The sequence below is a fragment of the Oreochromis niloticus genome, linkage group LG10 (genome assembly GCF_001858045.2).
Source record: "Oreochromis niloticus isolate F11D_XX linkage group LG10, O_niloticus_UMD_NMBU, whole genome shotgun sequence".
NCBI classification, from domain to species: Eukaryota; Metazoa; Chordata; class Actinopteri; order Cichliformes; family Cichlidae; genus Oreochromis; species Oreochromis niloticus.
This window is the reverse complement of record NC_031975.2, coordinates 19,741,776-19,753,086: the sequence shown is the minus strand read 5'-3', so window position 1 is coordinate 19,753,086 and position 11,311 is coordinate 19,741,776. Positions and strand designations below refer to the sequence as shown.

General features: G+C 41.4%; 1 protein-coding gene across 1 annotated transcript; it reads left to right on the top strand.

Moving 5' to 3' along the window:
• The first annotated feature begins 3,874 nt into the window (after positions 1-3,874).
• Positions 3,875-6,618, top strand: pou4f3 (POU class 4 homeobox 3). Its single transcript, XM_003446943.5, has 2 exons — positions 3,875-4,298; positions 4,652-6,618. Exons 1-2 carry the CDS (start codon positions 4,176-4,178, stop codon positions 5,585-5,587), a joined length of 1,059 nt encoding a protein of 352 aa, XP_003446991.1. The 5' UTR covers positions 3,875-4,175; the 3' UTR covers positions 5,588-6,618.
• The last annotated feature ends 4,693 nt before the right edge of the window (positions 6,619-11,311 follow it).

Sequence of the window (11,311 nt, the reverse complement as noted above, 5' to 3'; positions counted from 1 at the left end):
CTCCTTCTGTTTGCATGTGCTCAGTAATTAAATAATTCACACTGCAGTATTAGTACTCACAAGTAAGCATAGCATTAAAGATTACTTGATTAGTATTAAACCTGTGCTTAAAACACATCAGATATTATGACTAAACAGTGGAATTACTGAAAGCCATTTGATTATTTTTCCTTATACTTTAAGTACTTTGATGCAAGAGTGCATAAACCTTTTTTAAATTGCATGTTTATCAAACCTGACAATTTTATTTTGCATGTATGAGTTTTAATTTACATATTTGCTACATCTGGCATTTTTTGCAATTTATGCTTGAAGTTCAGGGTGGAGGGTGCAGGCACTGATGACATACAAGTGTCAGAAAACCACATCACATATGACACTTAAACCCTTTATAACAATGAATTTCCTTATGGTAGAACCTACTTTGAAATTCTCCTCTACATGTGTATTCACAGTTATCCAAGTGTTATTAGGTCAAAATTCTTTTTGTTGGGAGTGGGGGAGCTCGAGCCTATCCTAGCTATCATAGGGTGAGAGGCAGGATGCAACCTGGACAGGTCATCAGCCTGACACAGGGCTAACACAGAAACATGGACAACAATTCACACCGATGGGCTATTTAGAATCATCAGTTAACCTATCCCCACTGCATGTCTTTGGACTGTGGGAGGAAGCCAGAAGAGAACCCATACAAACACAGGGAGACCCCAGCCGGATTGTGGGGTCGAACTCCCGACCTTCTTCCTGTAAGGCAACAGTGCGTGCCACCATGCTAGTCTGGGAAGTGTTATAGGGTCATTTCCAAGCATTTTGAAGTCCATCATTCCATCAACAGGATTATTCACAAGTGGAAAACATTCAAGATAGCTGCTAATCTCGGGAGTGGAGGTCCCAGCAAGTTTATCCCAAGGTCAGACTGAAATAGCTGCAAAAAACACGAGCTACATCTCAGACTCTACAGGCCTCAGTCAGCATGTTAAATAATAAAGTTCATGACAGTACAATTAAGAATAAGACTGAACAAGTGTGGCTTGTTTGGAAGGGTTGCCAGGGGAAAGCCTCTTCTCTCTGAAAAGAAGATGGCAGCATGGCTTAGGTTTGCAAGAAATTGGATCTGAACAAACCACAAGATTTCTGGGGGAAAAAAGTCCTCTGACCAGGGGAAACAAAAGTGGAGTGTGTGCCTATAATGCACAGCTCCACATTTAGCAAAAAAATTAAGCACAGCATATTAACAGCATACCAGCTGTCACTTCTCTGTATCCCAAAGTATTCTAGAGTAGAATGTGAAGCCATCTGCCCAACAGATAACGCTCTGCCCAACAGCTGAGAAAAAAATAGAAGTGAGGTTCTGCAGTGGCCCAGTCAAAGTCCAGACGTCAGCTCAACTGTACTGTCGTGCATAAACAAACGAGAACCCTCAATGAACTGAAGCAGCACTGTAAAGTAGAATGGGCCTAAAATTCCTCCAAAATGACATGAGAGACTAAAGTCATACGGAAAATGATTACTTCAAGTTATTAATTGCAAAAGTAGTTTGATTCTGACAGACAATTAACTGTGAGACCTCAGAGTAAACTAATTCATTTAAGGAACAGTCAAGTTTGAGAAGCATCCTAAAGACCATTAATTAAAGTAAGATGGGCCAGCGTGTCACTATGTGATAATGATAATGTGAATAAGTAGATGGGATTTTTTCATGAATTTCTAGAACACATGAAAACAACTTTTGCATTATTATTTTTGTAATATTACATAATTATGGATAATAATATTTTTTTTCCATTTCTGATCAGCCTGAAATATTAAAAAGAAAATTTGTAAAGGAGATCGAGTTACACAAAAGTAGGGTCAAAGCTGATTTATGGCTGATTTATGGCTTAATAATTAGCCAATAAGACAAGCCGTTATGGTCATGGGCGTCCACTTTGATACGTTCCCAAGCAAATCCCAACGCATCTGAGTGAAGACACCACAGAGCAGCTGCGACATATTAAAATATCACTGAATAATGCATGACCATTTCTTACTTTAGGAAGTCAAGTGAAAACACTCAGAATCTGTTTAGCTTAATGCAAGAACTTCCAGCTCGTCCCAGGGGAAGGGACTTGAAGGGCTTGACAGTTCAACATTCCTACCAGATTCCATTCTGACCTGGTTACTGGGAGGTGAGGGAACACGCACTGGGAGAATTGACTGTGCTTGTGTATTTAATTATATCATCAAAAGTAAGCTGCTGATTGGTAGCGCGCTTGTTTATTTATTGTTTCTTTCCTGAAATTATTCATCACGGTGTGTAATGAAGGCTGTGACAGTATTTAGATCGTCTGGTGGAACTGAGCTCCAGATGTAGGCTGGCCAGATGGATGGGCGGTGCTGATGGCGTGGTGTGGGAACAGGTTGGAGAGATTGTGCTGCAAATATGACAAAGCTCTTTATAAAACACGTCAGGGCCATCTTCAGAATATGAAGAGTGCAAAGATGACATAGTACAATGACCACTAAATTATGAATAGCCCCAGCAGTGTAACAGCAAGCAGGGGTTTCATGCTTTCTACAGACTAATGCGGAGATTCAGGTTCTTGTATCTGATTTTTGTTCTCACGCTGATGAAAAATGATATCTTCTGGTGAGATCTCACGTGTTCACAACTCAGTTTAAATAACATGTTGGGTAATTAAAAGTATCCCACGAGCGATCAGACTCAAAAAAGTCAATCAGGGGTCAATCTCTTTAATGCATTTAAAAGGAAGAAACTTGGAGGGTGTTTTCTTCTGCTGAAAGTGAAAAGTTTCTCAAAAAGTCTGAGAGGTGTGCTTTGTGACGTCACGCTTCAGCCAGAGGCCAATCCAGGTTGAAAAGGCGACTTGCAGAGCTATGTGGAAACTTGAAGCCTGTATTCACATACAGTGTGGATAGTCTGTCAATGATGCAGAAGATTATAGTTACATTTTCGAAATTAAATAATATTTAGTTTAATATTTTAGAGGCATACATGCAATGTAATACCAGAATATACAACAAATTATCATTCAAATGACGTTTATCTGCGTTTGAATTACGCCAGGAGAAGATCATTAAAGGTATCTCTATGAGTCTGTGTTATTTGAACGCAACACTCGCAAATATGAGTTAAGGCCACATGCTCTTCGCAACCAAGTCTGAAAGTCAAAGTTTGACTGCAACAGGTTTGCCCGGATCGAGAAGTCCTTGGCTGTTTTAATCTGTGTAATGTATAAGAACCTGCCAGTGTGGTAATGGATGCCTGCCACGGTGGTGCTAAATTATTAACAGTCTGGGGAACCAGAGAGGCAGCAGGATCGGATAGACTAGGCTGTGTCATCGGGAGCCTCTGCCAACCTGGCTCCTCTTTCGGGCCGTCCAGGCCGGCTTCGTGAGTTTTATCCAGGCAGCCACATGAGAAGACCGTAAAACAGCCCGAGGACTGGCGTTCACATTAGAGGGGACAAAGCCAAGGCCGTTGGGTCGACCGGTCAACCAGCAGGCCTTAGACACAGTTTGGAGCACGCAGCACCAAATCAGTCCGTAAAGTCATCCAAACATATCCATTCACGGTTTAATACACACTCAGTACTGCTGCTCAAAATGCTGCGCTGTCCTCGGTGCTGAAACGATTGAAACGGTCTTTGTGCTGCATAATAAATGCGATAATGCAGCCTGCTGTAAGCCTTTCACTCTGCTTGCCACCTAAGACCTCATCGTTGGCAATGGTGGGGGGCTCGAGGGTATCCTGCATGAACTTAACACTGGATTTATAGAAATAACATAGACTGTAAATGTCGGTGTGATAATACACATCTATATCTCAAGGGAAAGGAAATTACACGACCCCAAATATCAAGGCTGTCGTCAATAAACAGCCTTTTAATTAAAGAATTGTGGGGCTTTTTGGTTTTGCTTATTCTTAGACGCTTGCGCACAAAGTCCACGATTCTGCAACCTGTAAGTTGAGCAGAAAAGAGGCTGGGTGGGTGGGAGGAGGGAGACTGAAAGAGGAGGAGGGGAGGGGGAGGAAGCGGGAGAGGGGAATGCCGGGAGGCGCTACTGATGTTAACTGTTCAGTCTGGTGAAGGAGAGCAAAGGAGCCGTGTAGCTGTCCGCGCCCCGACTTTCATGTCAGGGGCCACACTACTTGCGAGGTGCTTGCAGGGAGGATGATGATGACCATGAACGGCAAGCAGCACTTCTCCATGCACCCGGCTCTGCACGAGCCCAAGTATCCCGGCCTGCACTCAGGCTCGGAGGGCATGCGCAGAGTCTGTCTGCCCGCCCCACAGGTACGTTCAGGTCAGGGGAGAATGGCTGGAGTATACTGGGTGAGAGGAAGGGGGGAAAATATCACACTGGAAATGTCTGTAAAGTTGATTTGACAGGACTTTGTTCTATCCGCTATCTCTCCCTCTCTCTTCTGTCTGTACCCCCCTCCCCCTCCCAACCCCATCCTCCCCATCTCATCCACATGTCTATTCAAGCAATGCTCTTGCTTTCATATTAATTTTTATGACCTGCGCTTTGAGGAGGGTTCTCTTCTCTCCTCGGCGCTGCTTGCCTTTGGAAAATGTTTTTTAGATCCTGAGAGCTGCCTGACAGAATTCCCCACTGACTCCAGTATGCGCACTCTTGCTTGCAGCTGCAGGGCAATATATTCGGAGGCTTTGATGAGAGCCTGCTGGCACGGGCAGAGGCTCTGGCGGCTGCTGACAGCATTGTCTCTCACGGCAAGAGTCACCCGTTCAAACCAGACGTGACTTACCATACCATGAGCAGTGTCCCCTGCACCTCAGCTTCCTCTTCTTCCTCTACTACCGTGCCCATCTCCCACGTTCCTTCCACCATCGCCTCTCATCACCACCACCACCACCTCGGACAGACCCTGGAGGCCGGAGACCTCCTGGACCACCTCTCCACCAGCCTGGCTGTGACCGGGATGGGTGCCCCAGAGCCTCCAGGGATGACCACGCCGGCGCACCACCACCAGCACCCTCATCACCACCTGCAGACTATGGGGCAGCTGCAGCAGGCGATGGCCACTATGGCCCACCCTCACTCCCTGTCCGTGCACGGCGGTATGGCTTGCGTCAACGACGTAGAGTCGGATCCCAGGGAGCTGGAAGCCTTCGCCGAGCGGTTCAAACAGAGGAGGATCAAACTCGGGGTGACCCAGGCGGACGTCGGGTCAGCTCTGGCCAACCTCAAGATCCCAGGAGTGGGGTCTTTGAGCCAGAGCACCATCTGCAGGTTCGAGTCCCTCACCTTGTCCCACAACAACATGATCGCGCTCAAGCCGGTTCTCCAGGCCTGGCTGGAGGAAGCCGAGGCTGCCTACCGGGAGAAAAGCAGCAAGCCGGACCTTTTCAACGGGAACGAGAGGAAAAGAAAGCGCACGTCCATCGCCGCGCCGGAGAAGCGCTCTTTGGAAGCGTACTTTGCCATTCAGCCCCGACCCTCCTCGGAAAAAATTGCGGCGATCGCCGAAAAACTGGACCTGAAAAAGAACGTGGTTCGAGTGTGGTTTTGCAACCAGCGGCAAAAACAGAAACGAATGAAATACTCTGCGGTGCACTGAGTTTCACAGATCATGAATAAAATAGCCTACTACATTTTTGATCGAGTGATTAATAATAGCCTAAGTAACCTAACTAACAGGGATTTTGCAACGTGTCTCATTTTGGATTGTCCCCAGAAAGACTTTTACTTCATCCCCCCCCTCCCCATTTCGTGTCACGCACTCTTCATTGTTGCACTTTTTCGATTTTGTTATTAATACGGGACTGATAAATGTGTTATAGATCTGTAAGGAGGATGACTTTGATGTTGTTTGTCTTGTATCTTGCACACTCTAAATGTGGATTTTTAGGAAATTCACCCTGACAATTTGTCACATTCAGGGATTATTAACTCACTTTTTATAAACCATTACTTGGAGTTCATGGAGGCTGAATTTATGGGCTGTTTAAATGTTAAACTGATGTTATCTGAAGAGACAGACAGAGTCTTCAGGAATTCGAGAAGAAAAGAAAAAATAAGATTTTGTAAGATAATTGGTTGAGACCTGAGTTTGTACTCCACATCACTGGCTCATATATATTGAACTATATGTCGTTTTCACCGCTTTCTTTTTCACCTCTTTTCTTTTTGAAGACTTCAGTGGAATGTGTCCTCAAACTTAAAGTGTTCACCTTTTTAAATCACAATTTTTTCTTGTTATTTTTCTTTTTCGCGAACTAATCAGCTCTCTTCGTGAACTGTGTGAAGGTAATTTACGCACAAGCAACAGTGACTCTTTCACAAGGTATATGACACTGTGAGTCTGGCTATCTTTAATTATTTAGAAATGAAAATGACACCGTCTTATATATATATATGAGGCACAGACGTGTGGCTTTGGCTGCTGCTATATTTTAATATTTTGATGTGAACGTGTTTTGGACCATTACAGGTGAGCTGTATATTTATCATATTGGTGAGCTATATCCAGTATACAGGCCTCCATCACCTGATCCAAGTATTTATTTTTCCTCACTCTTGATTTCACTTGGAAAAGAACATGTGTGAATTTTAAACTTAATAAATTATTGGTTATTTTTTAAAATCCCACTGGAGCGACTTTTTTTCTGTGACTTATGAAACTGCATTCATTTTAATCTTGAAGTTACAGCGCAAGAGCCATTACCGTGATGCACAAATCGCAGGCCGACATCCCGAGACTCACCAATGGGCCATAACTTCATTGTAAACAGTTTGTTTTTATGGGATCTCGCCAGACTGTTTTATTTATAAATCCCCAGACCTCTGCTGGAATTAAATATGTATCGTCGTATATGATAGCCGACAAGGACCAAAGAAAGAGACGGGCCTCCGTTTCTACAGCGATTTTCACACCGCAGAGCGCTGACTGTGTGTGCCCTCTACACGCTACTTATGGCCCCTTTCTCTAATTAGCACAGTTTTAATTATGGATGCCCTCATGTCACCGTGCATGGGCTTTGAAATTATTAAGTAATGACGATGCAATATTAATTATATATTGGTATAAAACGAAGTAATGTGGAAGAGTTGGAAGTAGAAGCCTGACTGGGAACTCTGGGAACTCTAGGGAGACACTGGCTGCACCACAGGTTAACGCAGGAAAGATGGGAATGGTTTTTATGAATTTTTTTCTGTTTATCTAAGTAAGTATGTAATTTTATTTTTTGCTATTTACATATTTTGTGTAGTTTTTAAAAAATGTATTTTAATATTTTGATTTAATTATTTGGGTGAAGCGCGGAATAGCCTATCGCACCCAGTTATTATTATCATTATTATCATTATTATTATTATTATTACTAGTATTATTATTATTATTGTTGTTGTTGTTGTCATATTTCTATATGGAAAATAGCCCAGTGCTTTTAAAAATAGGCACCACCAGTTTATTTTAGTTTTAACAATAGTATTATTCAATTAAATTAAAATAAAATACATTTGTTAATAGTTTCGGATCAATTTACAAATACACAGAAACGTTTTTGGGTTTGTTGATGAGAAGTGAATACTCACAGTGTAATTTATGGGGAATAAAAAGAATTTGAGATGGGGACGGTAAAATAAAATGCAAAGTCTCACCTAGTTGATTTTTGACCTGCAACGTTAATTTCATTTAATTAAGTGTTATTTTAATGGCCTATGTGTAAGAAAACATTTCACTTTAATTGTTATTAAAAATAGCCCATTAGCGTGAAACTCTTTTCAAGACCAGAGCCAAATTTCTCTCTAACGGCCGGCATGTTTGTGGCATAAAAATGGAGATAAAACAAGAGCTTGGCGGTGTGAATAATTGATTTTTGGAATACCAGTATTGATATCATAACGTCGTCCCTATGCCGTAAGTTGAGCTGAAGGCTTGTGCGTTAGCGACATGTGGCGACTGAGGGCACTTCAATTATTCAGCAGCAGCTGAAAGGTATATTGCGTTTTCTCGTGCAATAATAGAGACGTGATCAGGGGCCAAACCGCAAATGATTCACAGCTAAAATAGTGACGGATGAAGGAGCTGAGACTGGTAATAATAATAATGATAATAATAATAATAATAATAATAATAATAATAATAATAATAATAATAATAATAATAATAATAAAAGTGGTAAAAAGAAACAGGGCTAACACTGCGATAAAGGGAGCAGGTCTCTGTGAGGATATAGTGAAGATGTTTTCATGCTGGGATGACTATTTCTAGAGGTGGCTGTACTTAAGTAAAATTTTCAGGTATTTGTACTTTACTTGTGTATTTATTTTTCCGACAGCTCTTTACTTTTACTCACTGCATTTCTAAACAAATATATGTCGTTTCTACTGCTTACATGTTCAAAACAGGCTCGTTACTTTTGGTTTAACACATTTGAGTGGAGTTATTAGTTCACGTCACTGTGGGCCTTCAAACATCAAACTGATCTGGGCCTAAACAGTAACACATGAAAGGCAGTCCCGTGTGTGTGTGAGTTACCACGGAATGAAAGGTGCAAAGCCGTGTACCATAGTTAAAGGGGTTAAAGTTCGTTTTCGTTTTGTTTTTTGGCACCGGAAGGACTGCAGGTGTACATAAGTTGCATTATCGCGATACTTCAGCATCTTCAGCACTTCAGCCCTACTAAAGAGCACCCAGCATAAAGGGATTAACATTTTTTAAGCGGCAGGTCATTTCAAATCCAACGTTTCTGTCAGCTTAACAAACATTAGTAAACACACAAACTGTTTGTTTGTGTGCAGTTTGTCTCACAGTGTGTTGCTAGTTAAAGGTCCAGCTGCTGTATTTTACAGGGAGGGAAAACTAGAGAGCTAACTTCACTCAGAGATGGAGAAAGATAAGAAAGACAGGACAGGAGAGGAAGAAGAGAGGTTAGATTCAAAGGTAAGGACTGCACATTTAAAGCGTTCGTGTAAGTCCTCATGATTTTAAATCAGATGTTGGGTGTGTACACGCGGCATTATGTTTTTTCATATTGTGAAACATGCTGTAAAACAAATTGAGACAGATTGTATGAAAATCCGCTGCAGGTTTAGTGCAGGATAAACAGGTTAGTTTGCTGTACTGTGATGGATTTAAAGTAAAGAACAGCGTGTGACTGGTGCACAGCTGCTGTGGTTTAATGTTCAGAGAAACGTTACTTTAAGTGCCTCAGAGATGAGTTTGAAGTTGATGATTAGATTCATTGACTGAATTCCACCTTCATACCAACTGTATACTGTCTAATATAAAGACAGCATATAGTACAGTTTACTGTCAGTGTAGAGGATGGAACTCAGCCAGGACAACTCATGAAACATCTGCTGACATCTGGTTGAATTCAGCTGTGTAAATCCACAAAGAGCAGCAGGTCAGGTGATCACAGCCTGTACACTAAGAAAATAGAAATGATTATGAGCTGTGATTCTTTTTCCCACACTGAGCCATTACAACTGATTTTTAGGGTTCCCCCACCTGCTGAATCCCAATTTAACCCCTGACTGTGCACATCTTCCTGTTTAGAGGCAAAGCCACCCTCTACAATGTAGGGAACAGAAAATAGATATATTTTTTTTTATTGTTTCTTTTTCTTTGCTCATGTTATATTTAAGTTATTCAAGGTGAGTATATTTACGAGAATTAAAATTTAGACTCAAATAAAGTTTGTAATTCCATCTACTAATATAAATTAATTATTACATTAATATAATATATATAGGTTCAGTTAACTTTGCACAAAAACAGGTGGTAGAAACTTGAACTTTTACTGGAGTATTTTTTAACATTAGTATCTGTATTTCTACTTAAGTACAAACTGTCTGACTATTTTTGACAGAATGAGGATGAAAGCTCTGTTTAATTCCTCAAGAATAGGTGCACATATATGTATCCCCTCTCTCTTTGTCTCTCAGTTTGCTTTAAAATACGCACTCTCACAGGGTGGCTGTCATCCGTGGGAGCACACTAAGGGAATGTGAGGGGAGGGTAAAGCCAAGACACCCCAAACTCAATAATTCATCCCATGCCAGTAGCAACAAATGAGAATGTGACCAGAGCGAGGGAAGACAGCTACCTCTGGGCTCTCTATCAGTCACCTTCTATTATCATCAGAAGCCAAACCGGCGCAGGACTTACCCACACTGCTGCTACACACACAAATATACACACACCTGTGTGCAGCACAAACCTGGATACACATGCTCACAGGCACACAATGAGATTGTGTTACTCTCTAGAAACTTGAAGCCAAGATGATGGATGAATGTCTTTTAAAGGTACAGCAGGTGATGCTCTCTGCAGTTTCTGTCGCTTTTTCCATGGTTGGATGTGTGAATCCACATTCTTTCTGTTTAGTTAATGGTACATTCTTTCAAATAACTCGTTGCATTAGTGCAGTTCTGAAGTCCTTTTGTAATTTGTTTATTTACAGGGTAAGAAAAATCTACAGATTTTACAGTATAATATACTAAAGTCCCAGCTTTATTGTTATAAAGCAAATTAAAGTATTCACATTCCTGCAGTACTGTGTAAAGGTTTTTTGGCACTTCAGATTTAGATTCTTATTCATTCCATTAGGGACACAACTGACAGTCATGTAGAACTGCAGTATTTTTAGCAACAAGAATAAGAGTCCTGCAACAGATGTAATGTCCTCCACAGAGACCTTATCACAACATAAAGGAGTCAGTCTGACATCATATAAAGAGACAAGACACTGAAGTGATGTAAATCCACAGACACGTGGCACTCATGTTGTGTGTGTGTATGTGTGTGTTTACTGTACTTCATATAAAAGTAATAGATAAATAAACAGAAAATAAATCATTAATAGTGGGGATAATCTTTTAATTCCACTGTCTGATGTGATGTGTGACTGTCTGATGGCTTTGTTTTCTCTTTTTTGAGAATGTTTTGTACTGCTGGTCAGGCAGTTTGTAACAATGGTTGACAGGTTTCCAATATAACAGAATAATAATATTAATGGAGACAAAGTTAGAGAGGGTAGGCTGAAATGGATAAGGTTGATTTGGACATGTGAAGAGGTAGAATAGTGTATACACTGGGCAAAGGATGCTAATTATGGATCTGCCAAGAAGAACAGAAGAAGATTATGGATGTAGTGAAGCAGGACGTGCAGAGGGTTGACGTGACAGAGGAGGATGCTTGGGATTGGGTGAGATGGAGGCAGATGATCTGCTGTGGTGACCCCTGAAGGGAGCAACTGAAAGAAGGAGTGATACTGTTACAATGAAGTGTCAAAACTAAAATGAACTTGCTTATAGCACCTTCTGTAATTATAGT

Coding starts and splice junctions, on each gene's coding strand:
- pou4f3 (XM_003446943.5), top strand. CDS start 4,176: ATGATGATGACCATGAACGGCAAGCAGCACTTCTCCATGCACCCGGCT. Junction 4,299..4,651: donor TCTGTCTGCCCGCCCCACAG/GTACGTTCAGGT, acceptor TCTTGCTTGCAG/CTGCAGGGCAATATATTCGG.